Here is a 16,661-nt window from a genome sequence, read left to right on the forward strand (position 1 = left end):
CGTTCCCGGGGAAGGAGGCGCGGGCGTCTGAGCGAGGCCGGGCGCAGCGGCCTTACCTCGCGCGCCCCCCGAGCCAGCGCCCGCGGCCGCCTCCCGCGCCCGCCTCGCTCCTCCCGGCGGCCCGAGCCGCCTGCTCGCGCCGCACCGCCGGCCCACCTGGTGGCCCCGGCCCTGGCCGCGGCCCCCGCGGCCGTTCCCCAGGCTCGTCCGGGACGCGCGCCCGGGCGGCGGGGGCTCGGCGGCCACCGCTGCCTCGGGGGAGCGAGGGCGGGAGGGTGTGTGTGCGCGCGTGTGAGCAGGGGGTGCCGGCGGGGCTGCAGCGGAGGCACTTTGGAAGAATGACTCTGGAGTCCATCATGGCGTGCTGCCTGAGCGAGGAGGCCAAGGAAGCCCGGCGGATCAACGACGAGATCGAGCGGCAGCTCCGCAGGGACAAGCGGGACGCCCGCCGGGAGCTCAAGCTGCTGCTGCTCGGTGAGTACAGCCCGGGGCCGGGCGCCGCGGGCCCACCCGCCGGGCCTTTGCACCCTCCGCCTGCCACCCTCGGTGCCCCGGGGCAAGTGCCCTCCGCGGCCCTCGCCCCCGGGCGCCGGCGGCTCGCCCCTACCCTTCCCGGGCGCGCCCCCGGCCACTACCCGCACCCGCGCGCGCGCGCGCGTACACACATACACATACACAGGCGCGCGCGCAAAGGGGTCGGGGTGGCCCTGCCCCGAGCCTCGGCGTGTGCCTTTTCGTGTCCCTAAAGGCTGTGTATCAGGGGTGCGCGTTTATCTGCTGTGCTTCTGCTAAATGGCACATCATTTCGGGGGAGAGGCGCGGAGGTGGGAAGGTGGCAGAGGGGTTGAACTTCCAGTGTGGTGGCCGCAGCGCTCGGTGGGGTGGTGGAGTGGGGAGTTGTGTGTGTGTGGCCCGAGGGTGGCGAGCGGAGCCAGGGTACGTTGGGGGATGGCGTGCGGTGGGGTGGCCTGTGTGCATCCATTATTAGTGCTTTCTGGGTTCAGGAGGGAATGGTGGAATGGTGGGCAGACTCGCAACTGGATTCTCCAGGCAGTGATGATGAGGGAGCCGAGTGGTTGGCCCTCCAAAGAAAGGAGGCTTGTGTACTCTGGGGGCGGGGAGGCGAGCCCTAATGTGTCACATAAGTGCTGTTCTCCAGCCACCAGACCACCGAAAGGAGAGACCTAGAAGAGTTTCTTGACCAGTGGATGGTGACAGGCGTGTTTCTCGTCTGCACCATTTCTTCTAGATAAAGATGAGGGATAGGGGAGCGTTGTGCTGTGTGTTGACAGCGACGAGTATCTTTTGTTTAATGAGGCAACCCAGATGTAGGCCTGAATTCACAATAGTTACTACTGAAAACCAGTACAGCCTCTCAATTACTCCCGTGGAAACAAATAGAAACCTTTTGTTTAAAACGGACAGCATTTTAATATTTTTGGAATCTGGGCTAGAAGGAAAACGGAAAGTATACAGCAAAAATTTCCCTTTAATCTCTTAAAAAAAACAATCCCACATTCTGCCTTAACACTAAGTTAGCAAGAAAATGCCATTTCTCAGATAGGAATTCTATTGATTATTATCTCTGAGAGTATGTTCAGAATGAACGATCAGGGTTCACATACAAGCCAGTGTGACAGCTCTGAGCTATTGTGGTAGGAAGAGCAAACAGCTTTGCAATAACAGGCCTGAAAAATGTCTCCACTTGTGTTCTGGATATTTGGTGTGTAATAAATACGTTTCTCAGACATTTCTGTAAGAAAAGGACGTTATATTGTCAGGATTTGAGAAGCATGCATTTTCTTTCTTATCTTGAGCATTCCATCTCCTGGTTCAAGCAACCAGTGGCCTTTGGGACTGAACTGCTTATGTACTGGATCATTTACAAGAAGGAATGAAATATAATGATCATGGAGAGTTACAAATGGTTAATTCACATGCAGTGCTCTATGTCTTCATTTTGAAACCAGATTAGATAAATGTGCACATGTTTATAAAGAAGAGAAGGCAGAATGCTGGATAAAAGAGGTAGGCTTTAGGGAATGAAGCCAGGGGAAGGGAAAACTGCCATTGGAAAATGAAGATCTTTTTATTTTTCGTTTTTATTCTCATTTTGGGCTACTTCTAATGGCTAAAACTGTGTAGTTGAATCGGTTTTCTGAATTCTCAAGATTGAGAAGAAAATAGAAGGGGCAGGAGAAATGTATATAGAGTATTTAAGTACACGATTAAGGGGAAAAGCATGTGTGTTAGAGAGACTTAAGAACAGTTTTTCTATTTCTTTTGCCCTGTTTACAGTCTTTGTTTCTGTTTTGCTGTGAATGGGGCATTTGAGGTCTCCCAAGCCAACCCTATTGCCCAAAATGTGACAGCTCTGGGTTCCTAGCAGCTGTGCGTTAGAGCCCAGGGGGTTTGTCTGTCTGGGGGCCCAAGGTTTGAATGTCTAGGAGGAGGATTTTTGGGGAAATACACATATATGGATGCTTAACTACAAACTGTGTGTTTAAATAACATACTGTGCTTTAAAAAATGAACTTGGAGATAATTTTATGAGAAAAAATTAAAGTAAAACAGTTTTACTGCTAGTGGTGGTAGTTCGGAGAACTTTTGTTTTCTGTTGTTAGATTTCAGTAAGGTTTAATACAGCCCCATCCCCACCTCCAAATATGCTCTATTGGAAGTGGTAGAAAAATATGACATTAATTTAGCACCTACACTCATTAGTAACACTTAAAATTTATAAGGCTTTCTGTTAGAAACATTATCCCTAGACATCATGTAAGAATTGCTACAGCTTCCTGTTCTGGGGTGTGTTGCTTTTGTAACATAGCTTCTGCAATACCTCCACTATTTATGTAGTAGATGCTATATACTAATTGTAGATTTATGTGTGCTCATGAGCCTGTGATTGCACGATTTCTTGAGTCCAGGAGAGAAATGATGGTTGACTTGAACCAGAGAAGGTGTTGGCAAGGGGTTTGAGAAACTCCCGGTGTGTTCCTTTGATGAGTGCACTGAATCTTCTGGTTCCTTCATTCTTTTAAACCGTACCTATCCAAAGAAGGTCACAGGATGTATCCTTGCATAGTTGAAAGTTTTACCAATATTTTTAACTACTTTATTCAAATTGAGGAATCACTCATATTTACATGAAATTCAGTATGAAATTATTTTCAAAGTAAATTTTAGTTTAAGGCATGACACCATTTTGATTCAGATAGATTTATCTGGCAGGCATAAAAGTGTGGACCCTTACATTTATTCACATAATTATTTAATTTTATATATTGATAATATGGAGAAATTAGAAAGGGAAAATAGTGGATACCTGCCTGGAAGAAAGTATGGCAGTAAAATTTGGGTTGTTTTGATATATATCCAGCAATTATGCCAATGTGTTCCAAATTCTATAGTACTTACATATTTTGATTTTTATTCTTTTTTTTAAAAAGGAACCCAGAAACCTACCGCCATAAAATATCTTATTAAATTCTGAATTCTTTTCTTGTTTTCTTTAACTTATTCATTCTCTGAATTCATTTTTTTTTAGTGTTTATTTCTTTTGATACCTCAAGGAAGACTTTGTATTCTACATATATGCAAGAGAATATTTTAACTTGGTTGATGTTTTTATATACTTTCTGGGTGTAAAGTACATTATATTTTCTTTAATTGATTAATATTCATTAATATTAACTAAATATTTCTATTGGTGGTACATGGGTCACACTATTTAATATCAGTATGTCTTTAAGTCTGTATAAAACAAGTGGTTTTGAATGCCTGCCTCCAGTTGCAATATTCATCCTGAAATTTTTTTCAGTTCCTTGAAGATACATTTTTTTTCCTATTAACCTGTTCTTATTTTACATGTTTTTGAAATTTGTACTCTTCAGATTTTAATCATCAAATAGGAAGATTTAGCAAACTCTGTTTATTGATTAGATTCCACCTTTTGGAAACAGGCAAAGTTTAGACCAGTCTTAGATGGAAGAATATATGTTGTTGATCTTTTAACTGAATTGCATATGTGATTATAGATTTTCTTCCTTTTCTAGACTGGAAGCTTCTGAGGGTAGCGATTGTGTCTGTGTTGTTCACTATTAAATCCCAGCTTCTAGCACAATGTCAAACTCATAAAAGGCTCTCAATAAATATTTGTTGAATGAGTACATTTACTTATGACTCTTCTGGTAGAAATTGGGACGTTAAAATAATGAATAAATCATAGAGACACGGAAATATGTAATGTTTGTATTCCATGGCAGATAAAATCATAATCTTCTTTAAAAAACTGTATGTAACTCTTTGAGCCAATTGAATACAAATGCATTCCAGGATCGGAAGTGTTACTGTAAGATGTTACATCACATATTGACCCAGTGTATTACAGTTCGTGCTGGGTGCATTTGGGAATGATACCGGTCATGCTTAAAGTATGAAAGTTTAAAGGAAAAAAAAAAAGAAACCATTCCATATCTTGATTACTTTTTTTCGTGTAGAAGCTAGTTTAACTCTATCATCTTTTGCCATAAATGTTTCTCCATGATACACTCATCGGAGTGGACTTTTAAATTCTCTGGAGCACAGGTGATAACAGATTTTTGCGATTTACTTATACAGTTACGTGAGGACAACCACAGTGATTAAATACAGAATTTTGGAATTGCAGGTAGAACCTTTTTAATTTGAGGGGTATACATTTGTACTGAAAACTGTACAGTTACAGAGCAGGAAGGGACCTGGAAGGCTGGGAATGCTATGGCAAATTTAGACTGTATGGAGAGTTCATTCATGCAGGTCTGGATACAAGCACCCGCCCCCCTACCCCTCCTGGAGTTCACTGGAGGAAGAATGGGGATGTTGATTGCCTGAATTAACCGTGAGGTTAGTGGCTGTCTAGGATGGCTGCTCAGAACCACAGAATGAAAGCATCTCTCTAAAGCAGCCCTAATAGCAGCATCTCCCTGGAAATACCAAAATATGGTGTTTATGAAGCTGCTTTAAGACAAACCAGTTTTATTTTTGCTACTCTTTTAGCTTCCAAGTGTTAATTATGTTTCTAAATGTCAAGATTTATTTGAATGCATTTCCTGTTTTTTTTTTTTTTTTGAAATAAAGTACTTCTAGTTTATATCTGAAGAGTGAAGTGGAACATCCCTCATAAAATTAAAAACTGTAGCTCTGAGCCGGCCCCGTGGCTTAGCGGTTAAGTGCGCGCACTCCACTGCTGGCGGCCTGAGTTTGGATCCCGGGCACGCACTGATGCACCGCTTCTCCGGCCATGCTGAGGCCGCATCCCACATACAGGAACTAGAAGGATATGCAGCTATGGCATACAACTATCTACTGGGGCTTTGGGGGGAAAAATAAATAAATAAAATTATAAAAAAAAAAACCACTGTAGCTCTGACTATATAACAAAGCCTTCAGAGTAAGATTTTTGCATTGAACCGTGTGGATTCATTGTCTAGGTCTGCCATATAATTGTCAATCCTGTATTGACGTGTTAGTTCTTCATATGGGAACTTTGGCACAAATGAAAACCCTTCTGAACAGTAAAATTGTCCTGTGTATATCTATTCAAATGTTTTTAGGTATGTTTAGAAAGGAGAACCAGAAGAAGAATTGAGTAGCCATTTTGTTTATTACAAATAAATTTGATAGCCTCTTTTTCATAAATAAACAAAACAAAACCCACGCTGTGCTTTATAAGAGATGGCTTATGTTCGGTTTTCAGAGATGCCTATTAAATATAGTTATGATTTTTATCACAGATGAATTTTTAAGGACCTGAAACAGCTTTCGCAGTTGTGAGGCTGCGTGCTATGCTAAACTTAGCAGGAAAAAAGGAACAGATTTTTCTTCATGATCCAGGCAAACTTATGCTTGAAAAGAAATGAACAAGATTTTCCAAGGATGATTATGATTCCAGCTTTCAGATTAATTTTTCTTTAAGGGGAGGTTATTAGTTCTGTTGATATTAGTGGAAATGTTGATTAGGTGCTGTAGAGAGAAAATAGGGAGCTGACAGGGAAGAGAGAGAAGCCATTTTAAGAAGGTTAGGATTGCTTTCTCCCTCAGAAGGTAGAGGGAATCTGTTTCCTCCAGACTGTATGTTTTGGGTTGAGGGAAATACAAGTATTTGTAGCAACAAATAAAGTCTAATTTCCTGGTTGAAGGGAGAGGGCAGTGACATTTTTCAAAAGGAAACTTTTATAATGGCTTTTAAGCAATGTTAAGATCTCTGCAGCGTTAATCCTAGGGAAGTGTGAAATAGCAGTAGAAGGTAGAATGTGTGATTGTTGGTAATTAAATCTGTGGCAATAACTGACTACAGTAAACAGTGAATGTTTTCTCTTGTTCTGCCGAATGGAGTAACGTTAAAGAAAGAGCTATTCTCAGACCCAAACACGCTTTTGTGTGAACAGCTGTTACTAATAAAATTATAGGAAGTTGTTCGACAGTCACCTTTGATTTGTTACGTTACTGATATGTAAAAATCTGTCTGATTTCTCATCTAACGTGTAGTAAAAAGAAAAAAAGGACCTAAACGTGCTGTCAGAAATGAGTCCATAAATCCTAGGTGGTCATGCATCTGAACTTTACAAACAAAAATAAACATCCATATTGCGATGCCGAGAACCAAAAACTAAATTCGCTCAATAGCTCTGGGGTTGGCTTTTATACCTAGCCATAATTTCTGAAATCAGTGCAGAATATTTTGCTAAACGCCTTTATGGTTCAATGTTAAGAACAAAATTAGTATTATTTAAGAATAAAGTTAGGATATTTCGAATTCATTTATTCAATAAACATTTGCCAGTTACTGGAAAATAAACATTACCTCCAAATTTTTTACCAGGCATACCTTAAGAAAGAGTAGTTGCATGCAGAATGCTGATCAGATGAATAAGTATTAAGCACCTACTCTGTGCAAAATAATGTGCCTGTGAGACCCTCCTTATTTCTTATTTGCCAGCAGGAAAGACTACAAGCCCTTTTCACAGTTCTTGTTGTTGCACAGCTAATGCCCTCCGACTGACATGTCCTTCTGAGTATTATCCTTCCTGGCTTTGGCTTTTCTACTGGCTGTAAATACAAAGAAAAAGACAAAATCATCTGAAGGCCATTGTAGAAGCTTTCCGGGGATTACACAACTGGAGAGAGCAGATGATCTTGAGAATTTGAACTCCTGAGTTAGATATATTATTTCCTTGGAGCCTATCATTTTTTTTGCCTTAAACTGTGAGACGCTGTTTGTGACCACTTGCCCTGTGTTTCTAACTGGATTGGAAGCTCCATAAGGGCAAAGATAGTGGCTCTTGTTTCTGTGTATCTCAACGTAGCACAATTACTTGCTCAATTTACAGTGATTTTCTTGTTAGTAACTGAGACGTGGGCATGGGGGGTAGGGGTAGGGTGGGCAGCTGGATTCCCAAAAGAAAGGAGAGCAGTTGAAGAAAGGAAACTTAAACTTATTGCTGTCTTCTGATGGGTGTCATCCACATGTTCTCCATTTGCCACTCTTTGCTGTTCTGTGGTCCATGGACCACCTGGGGCACAGTAAAAGGAATTCTCTTTTCAAGACGGAATAGTCTTTGTCTCCTTGCCTGCTTCTCATTCATTCTTCAGTGAGAATGATTCAGTTTAACATTCTCATATTGTTTCAGGTTGAAAAGCCAATAGCAGTTTTTCCAGAAGTTTGATTGGAAAACGGTTACACAAACAAATCCTTTGAAATTTGAAAATTCCATGCACCTTTATTACAAGATTAATCTTGGATTGTGAGCAATTTGAGTGCTTTAGAAACAAAGTAGTTGTTTCAAGGAAGTGTGTAATGGATTGTGGTGTGGTTGGGAACTAGAATGTTATTAATGCCATTATATTTCTGAAACCTCACAGAAGGGAACAATAATTGATCCACAAATTAAAGAAAAAGAGCTAGAGTGAGACTTTTTGGCTCTGTTGCAGGAAGTGAGTAGTGATGTTTGGAAACATATTCATGTATATTTCTAAGAGATAACCTCCCCTTTTTCCCTTTGGAGAACTGAAATTATGAATTAATGGCCTCTTCCCAGAATTTGACTTTTTTTTTGATCACCATCACTTGCTAAAAAACAAATAGCTTTTCTCTTTTGCTTCTTTTTTATGTTTCAAAACTTTTTTCGTCTTTTTTATTGTTTCTTTTTATGTTTCCTTTCGCTGAAGAGGCAGTCAGGTAATTGGTGGCATCTTCCATATATTTTCTGGTGACTGCAGCTGACTAGTTGTTTCTAGAGAGAAATGCTTCAGTGTCTTACCCACCCATTATTCAGTCATCCAGCTAGTATTTGCTGCGGGTCCCCCAAAAAAACCCTTCCATGTGAAGACCACCTACCTATTTACCCTCTCATCACAGCTTCCTTAAACAAATGCTAGGAGTGGTTCCTTAGATTCTCTGGTGTGAGCGTTTCTATAAAATTTAGGGAACTTCCAAGTGGGTGCTGCTTTCAACCATCGTGACTCTGAGCTGGTGAGAGGGGAAGTTGGGTGCTTTAATACGTTAAAAGAAAGACACTTGTGAATGTGCTTCTGGGAGATGATTAACTTTCTTTAACAACACTTTGGTCCACAAAACCGAGTATGTTGTTATTGAACAAATGTGAAATTCTCCTTCCTTTTCCAAAGGGCGGGGACTTGAGATTGGTTCATGATCACCAGCAGAGACTTAGTGAGCCAGTGCCGGATAATCTATCAGGGGCCACTGTGTTTCAAAATAGGATGCAATGCATTTGCTAGAAGGGGAGAAGGTGGTGTAGGCCTCTGTTGAGTAATAGCGCATCTTCCTCATTTAATGATCTGAACGTCCCCATCTCAGTTACTTGAGGGCCTTAAAACGTCTCTTTCTGATTGGATTTCAACACAGATAGTTAGGGAGGGTGGCATTAGTAGCGGCCTTGGCTTTTGTTATACCCTGTCAGTCTGAGTAGGTTTTCTGGTTTGTTTTTTTAAGGTAAAGATGCAATGATATTTTCTTGCCATGCGAATTGGTATTTCAGGACCTGCACTTTCCAGAACGCCTTCATTGTACGTTCTTTCTGCAGATGCCAAATGCAATTTTCCTCTTGTCCTAAAGAGCTGACCCATTTCCTGTAACTTGTTCTAATAATACAGGATGACTTTAATTCTTGTTCCTGGGTTGTCCTTAAAAGAATGCCAGGGTACGCGTTAAGTGTTTAACTCCCTAAATCTTGTGATATATTTTTGAAAATTGGTAAATCATGCAAACACAGTGGCCGACTGGCTTTGTGAAAGTTTATTCGGCTAGGTAATGAAATACTCCTTATGGCTCTACCTGTTGGTTTAGTTGTGTGTCTTTTCCAAAGCCTGTGACTGAAAGGCAGTCCTCCTGTTCTGCCTCTCTGAACTAACCTGAGGGTGTTTTGTTCCTTTGCTCCTTTACTGTTTCTATAGAAACTTGAAGAAGGAAGAGATTGGACCGAATCTAAGGGCTGTTCAAACGTTGAAACTTGCTCTGCCTTGGCTCTGCAGTTTTGGCAAACTCACCCCTGGACGAGGGGCCTCTCCAGGAGGGATGGGCCATCCAAGGAGCCATTGCCAGGTCTGGTGGACTCCTAGCGGCCCCCACTCTTTCTCCTTCCCCTTTGGAATAACTCCCAGTGCCCCGCAGGCCGCTCACGGTCCTGGGGAAGAGCCTTGAGGATGACTGGGAGTGGGGATGCATCAGCCAGTCTGTCCAGAGCTGTCCCTCACGCCTCCTGGCATGCTGCTGATAGTTGCACTGCCTTCACAGGGAATCATATCAAAAGCCTCCTGTCATATCAGCATGGGTCTTTGGCTTCCTGCAGGAAGGGCGATATCCTGGGAGGCGCAGAGGTGGAGCCTGGGAGGCAGTGTTCTAGCGCTGCCCTGCTGAGGCCTGGGTGTTTTCTTAGATACCTTTAGGCAGCTACCTGTGACTCACTAATACTACTGTTTTGTTTTTTCTTTGCTTCATTGGGCTTTAAGCAATGCTTTTCATTTGCTTAGAAATAATCTCTGCTGCCCAAGTTCGTTTCTACCATTTGCACTGAGAGCAGGTTGGCCATTTGAGCCTGGGCCCTGGGAGTGCCCCGAACACCTTGGCGGAGCTCATCTGGGGGCAGCTTTGTATTTGGAGCCAGCAGGTCCCTTTTCCAAGGGCCTTCCAGGGAAGATTTAGAATTAACCCTTGGATAGACCATTTGTGTTCATTTCCTCTTCCACTGCTGTGCCAATTTTTTTTTCTTGGGCTTTCGTTGAAACCAGAAGAACAGGTAATGGTGGACACATCCATAACATGAAGTAAGGAATTCCATACTTTTTTGCTTTAAAAAAAATTTATATTTACATATATATTCCTGTCGTCTTGGAAGTGCAGTCCGTTGTCATGGCCGTGATCAGAGAAACTTGAAGACGGCAACTTCTGGTGTCCCTTGTCTGCATTCTAGAGAAAGGGCTCTAGGACCAAAGAAGGGACAGCCAGACTCTCACCCCAGGTCTGGAGAAGCACCCCAGGAGCCCAGTTCCACTGGAGGTGCCAGGCAGGTGTTTGGCATTCTCACCCCCACTTACCTCCTGGCCCTCGGCCTTCTGCTCATTATCTTATCAGCTTCGGGCTGCCTTACCTTGATCTCAGATTTGGAGTTGGACGGGCACAGGGAACCGTCACAGGCGAAGGAGAGTAATGGGGGCTGGGGGGCTTGGCAGGATGAGAGGGTGTTGTTGCTGGTCGGGGTGGTGCAGCCGGGCCTTGGCTCGGCTCTGGAGGGAAGGAAAGGAGAGGTGCTCTGTGCGTTTGCTTGGTGTCTTGGAGCAGGAAGAGCCAGGCCAGTGCAGCTCCTCTTGTCAGCTCCACTGGCCTGCTGCATTTCTTCATCACTGTCGCATCTCCCATGCCGTGCTACCCCCAGATCGTGGTTTGGGAGATGAGCAAGTGCAGAAGTAGGCGTTGTATGGGAGGAGTTTTTGTTGCATGCACTCTCTCCTGGGCTTTTGCCCCCAGAGGTGGTTACATAGACTTAGCAGAGAGCTCATGTCAAGCAGTGTCTTGAGCAAAACCATTCACACGTTAAGGAGAAAATGTACCACATGGCTCCTCGGTATTTTTTTCTGTCAGCTGTTTAAGGTGATAGAAAGCGTCGGTTACTGTCTTGAGAACTCTGCTAATCTGGTGATAGGTGAGTAGAATGTCTCTTGAGAGATCTTGAGAAAGCAGGAAATCTGCTTTCACCTGGCTGGCTTCTCCTACAATAGAGCGCCTTTTGGTTGGCGAAGGCGATAGATAGATAAGTGGTATCATGAGATGTTTTTGTCAAGTGGATTCATACTCAGGTGGAGGCATGTAATATAGAAGTAACTTTGTAATTTTTGGCTGAGAAGGGCACTGATCAATGGGATATGTTCTCTTATGAGCCATTCGCATTCTTCGCTATCATATCCAAGCCCAGGGAGCAGATTATTCAAGGTTCCTAAAGCCATATCTCCAATTATGACCAACATTCAAAATGAGCTACATTTGTCCATGATAGAATTGACGTAAGAGGATTTTTTGACTCACAGTGTAGGCAAATATATTTTGAGTAATTTGAATAATTTGAGAGCAGAAATAGGGAGTGCTGAAACAAAAGATACTTGAAATCAATCTCTTTTTTTTTTGGGGGGGGGGGGAAGATCAGCCCTGAGCTAACATCCGTGCTAATCCTCCTCTTTTCTGCTGAGGAAGACCAGCTCTGAGCTAACATCTATTGCCAATCCTCCTCCTTTTTTTTTCCCCCAAAGCCCCAGTAGATAGTTGTATGTCATTGTTGCACATCCTTCTAGTTGCTGTGTGTGGGACGCGCCCTCAGCGTGGCCGGAGAAGCGGTGCGTCGGTGCGCGCCCGGGATCCGAACCAAATCAGGGAACCCGGAATGGGGCCGCCAGTAGCGGAGTGCGCGCACTTAACCGCTAAGCCACGGGGCCGGCCCCAATCTCTATTTTTATTTCCATTCACTTCCTAAAGGGTCAGGAACTAATGAATTGCCATAATGCTGGCTCCTCTTAGAGCCAGGCTTGGATCGGGCATGCATTCTGGACATGGAAGGGCCTTGATGTGTTCCAGGACTCTTGAATGGGCAGTCCTCTGAACCTCGTAGTTTCTCCTGTTATGTGTTGGGTCACCATCTAAGATGTTATCCAAAGCACATTAGAAATAACTAAAAATTTGGACATGTACTATCTCTTGTAATGATGAGTTCCCTAAGTTTCCTATCTGCTATGAGAGAAGATAACCTGTATGTTGCTTGATCAGTTTCTGATAAACAATTTGTATTTCCCTATCCATACAATTCTTGGCAAAGGGTTGCCTTTAATGGAAGAAATCAAAGGATGTCATTAATATTTCTTGAGGGGAAATCTTGACTTCAAATATATTTTCACAAAAATCACTAGCTATGTCCTTTGAGAAACACCTTTTCTATAGAACTTTCCACTCCAGGCCATGCTTATTATGGGAACAGAGATTCTTTTCTGGGGTTTTTCTAAATTCCGAGAGTCTATTTGTGAATTGCTTCTCAAATTACAATGTTTCCTTTCCAGAATTAATTAATGCATTGTGCATCCTTAGTACTGAATCACTGGGTCACACAATGATTTATTTTTTCTATTAAAAAATATTCTTCCTTTATATTAATATAATATATCTTCAGGCAGTATGCTACTGCCTGAATTTATATTGTCTTTTATTCTCTTTTTATAATGAAATAAAGAAGAGCACTTGAGATATATCCTCTGGTGGTATGGTTACTTTTTAAAATAGTAAAAAGTTTAATAGTGAGAAAAACTATTATATGTAATAGACAGTCAAAGTTTGAGTCAAGAAGTGTATATATTCTTCCACTTAAGAATTTTCTTACATTCTTAAGAAATAAATTATATTGTTTTCATGTTGGCCTTCAAACGAATAACAGCCCATTCTATGGTAATAACATGTTTTTATGTTTTGTTTTTCAGTGATTTTGAAATTTTACAAATAATGCAAAAGGTTTTTAGACAAAGTTTAAAAAAACGATTTTAAAATTTATTCATAAATTTATCCAAAATGTACCAATCTAACGTAAGAAACGTGATTTTTTTGCATGTTCTTTTCTAGGCTGTTTTATTTTTATATGTTTCTTGCATTAGTGTAATCATACTGTACAATTTAACATTATGCTGTAAGCATTTTCTTTGTGGCTTTAGATTTCATATTAATATTTGGAATTGCTGTAAAATATTCTGTTAGAGGATATTTATTAATTTCCTTGCTTACTATCTTTTTTTTGTTGTTGTTTCGCACATTTAGGCTTCTCCCAGTGTTTCCATTTTGAAAATAATGCTGTGATGAAGTTCTTGGTGAAGATAGTGTTTTTTAAATCACATTTTCTGTTAGAATAGATTAATAGAAATGTTATTTCTACGTCAGAGGATATGAAAAATTTTAGGACTCTTGATTACACACACCTAACACGTATTCTGAAATGGTTGTATACAGTTTGCAACATCATGAGCAGTATTGTGAGAATATCAGTAAGTTAGTAGGCAAAAAATGGTACGTAATTTAAAAATTTGCATTTATTTGATCATTAGTGAGAATGATCATTTTCCCGTATGTTTGTTTCTAGTTGAATTTCTTATTTTGTACGTTGTCTCTTCATTTCCTTTGCCTATTTATGAGCTCCCAACGTACAAAGGAAATCAGCCTTTTTCACATTTACTGCAAACAACTTAACCCCGGTCTGTTGTTTGTCTTTTTCTTTCTTTTGTATTATTTAATACAGAAGTTTTTAATTACTTTGAAGCCAAATCTGTTGATCTATTGCTATTCTCTTTTAAAATAAAAATCTTTATCTGGTTTAGATACTCCGTGAAAGCCAGATTTACTGCTATTGTAATGGAGGGAACTTGATTGAATGTAGTGTTTACACATCATTGTTGTATGATTTTTCTTTCAAAAGGAAAATGAAATACATACACATGGAAGTTCACACTATCACAGATTACACAACGTAAGCTGTTCTGTATGTAATTGGTTTTTTTCATCTAGTAATATGTAATGAATATCTTGCCATGTTAATATAAATCTTTCGCATCATATTTGTGGCTATTTGATGTTCCAGTCTATTTTTTTTGTTCGAGTGTGTTTTGAAGCATACAGCAGTGCACTGCAGCTAGCTTGTACCTGCTCATGGAAGCCAACTCTACGTCTTTTTTCCCAGCTCTGTGTTCAGTGACTTCATTTTGGTAGCCTGAAATCAGCCGTGATGGGAGTATTTACACCACAGAAATTGGCAAATGCTACAAGTCAAGGCTTTCCCCCAACCCTGGCAGAACTAGTTGCCACTACACTACCGTTTCTAAGTGACCCCTATGGATGGATATTTAGTTTGATTCCATTTAAAAAATTTTATAATCAACGCTGCAGTAAATGTTGTAGGGAATCCATCTTTGTATGCTTGTATGATTGCCCCTTCAGATAAGTTCTCAGAGTTGGAATGTTAGCCAAATGATAGACTTATTTTAATTTTTAATACATGTCACTACCCTGCCTTTCAGAAAGGTTGTGTTGGTTTACTTTCCCATCTCTAGTTTATGTTAGTGACTATTTTGGCACATCTTAGCTATTATTAGATTTTTGTCGATCTGCAAAGAAAAAAAAAGATCTATTTATTTGCATTGTATTGACTTAATTTCTATTATACAGTCTTTCTTTTCTTTTTGAAAATGGCCTATTTACAAAAATAACTAACAAATGCCTCAATTTTTTTTTTCTTTTTTGTGAGGAGATCAGCCCTGTGCTAACATCTGCCAATCCTCCTCTTCTTTTTGCTGAGGAAGACTGGCCCTGGGCTAACATCCGTGCCCATCTTCCTCCATCTTATATGAGACGCTGCCACAGCATGGCTTGCCAAGCAGTGCGTCTGTGCGTGCCCGGGATTTGAACCGGCAAACCCTGGGCTGCCGCAGCGGAGCGTGGGCACTTAACCACTTGCGCCACCGGGCTGGCCCCTACAAATGCCTCAATTTTTTATTTAGTTTTTTTATCACTTTTATTTTTATCTTTATTAACTTAGGTATTTCTAGAAAACTGAACATTTTATCTACAGAAGGATAGAATGCCCTAGGAAGAATGTCTCTAAGGGAAAAAGAAAATAGAACTGATAAAATTATATGACACGTTTGGCTATGTGCAAAATTGTTCTGAAACACAAAAGTTTTTAGTTGTGATGAGGTCCAGTTTATGTATTTTTTCTTTTGTTGCTTATGCTTTTGGTGTCATGTATAAGAAACCATGGCTAAATCCAAGTTCACCAAGATTTACCTGTATGTTTTCTTCTGAGTTTTGTAGTTTTAGGTCTTACATTTAGGTCGTTGATCCACTTTGAGTTCATTTTTGTATATGGTGTGAGGTAGGGGTCCAACGTCATTCTTTTTTTTTTTTTTTTTTTGTGAGGAGATCAGCCCTGAGCTAACATCCGCCAATCCTCCTCTTTTTTTGCTGAGGAAGACGGCCCTGGGCTAACATCCGTGCCCATCTTCCTCCACTTTATATGGGACGCCGCCACAGCATGGCTTACCAAGCAGTGCGTCGGTGCGCGCCCGGGATCCGAACCAGCGAACCCCGGGCCGCCGCAGCGGAGCGCGCGCACCCAACCGCTTGCACCACCGGGCCGGCCCCCCAACGTCATTCTTTTATAAGTGGATATCTAGTTGTCCCAGCACCATTTGTTGAAAAGATAAATTCTTTCCCCATTGTATGGTCTTGACACCCTTGTTATTTATTTTTGCCTTATCTTTGTTACCTTCTTTCTTGCAGTTTCTCTAGGCTTATTTGGTTGTACTTTTTCTGTTTTCTTGAATTAAAATTCTTAGATTATTTATTTTAATATTTTCCTGATTTGAATTAGATGTGTTTAAAGCTTTGAATCTGTCTACATGTTGCTATGTAGTGTTATTATATATATATATATATATTTGTTATATTATATAACAAAGGTTAAATATAACCTTTGTTATTTATTCCTAGTCTTACATCATTTTGATGGGAGAATGTGGTCCGTACTGTTTTTACTTTCTGGAATTTATTGTAGTCTAATATATAGTCAATTTTTGTTCTATGGATACATAAAATATGTACGTGTGTATATATAATAATACATAAATACATGTGTGTTATTTAATTTTATTCTTTTATTTATAGTGAATCTCTTTATTTATATTTTGAGTCTGCCAAGTACTGAGAATTGAGCTGAAGTCTTTTATTACTCTGGGTGTTTATGGCAATTTCTCTTATTTCCAGAAATTTTTGCTTTATGTATGTAAGTACTACTCTGTTTTGAGGTACCTAGAAAATGTCCTTGAGAATTAAATTTTCATCATTATAACATTACCTTTTTATGTCAGTTAATGCTATTATATCTTGAGTTCAACTTTGTTGGGTATTAATATGGTTCTTTTGTTTCTATTTGCTTGGTGTATTTCTCCATTTATTTTTCAGCTATCCTTAATCTCTGTTGTTCTTCCTCTCAGAGTTTTTTTTTTTTAACCTCAGCTTGAGAGTCCTTTTCCTTAAATAGGTGAGTTCATTCTACTTACACTTGTTGAGATAATAGATGTGGTTA

The 16,661-nt window shown here is 40.8% G+C and overlaps 1 protein-coding gene across 1 annotated transcript in view; it reads left to right on the forward strand.

Moving 5' to 3' along the window:
* The first annotated feature begins 213 nt into the window (after nt 1-213).
* The window catches only part of GNAQ (G protein subunit alpha q), a 285,088-nt gene continuing 268,640 nt past the window's right edge, over nt 214-16,661 (forward strand). Inside the window, exon 1 of the mRNA XM_058565599.1 lies at nt 214-474. Coding sequence (XP_058421582.1) covers nt 339-474 — 136 coding nt within the window. The 5' untranslated portion in view covers nt 214-338. The remainder of the gene's footprint in view (nt 475-16,661) is intronic.

Source organism: Diceros bicornis, chromosome 22, assembly GCF_020826845.1.
Source record: "Diceros bicornis minor isolate mBicDic1 chromosome 22, mDicBic1.mat.cur, whole genome shotgun sequence".
NCBI lineage: Eukaryota > Metazoa > Chordata > Mammalia > Perissodactyla > Rhinocerotidae > Diceros > Diceros bicornis.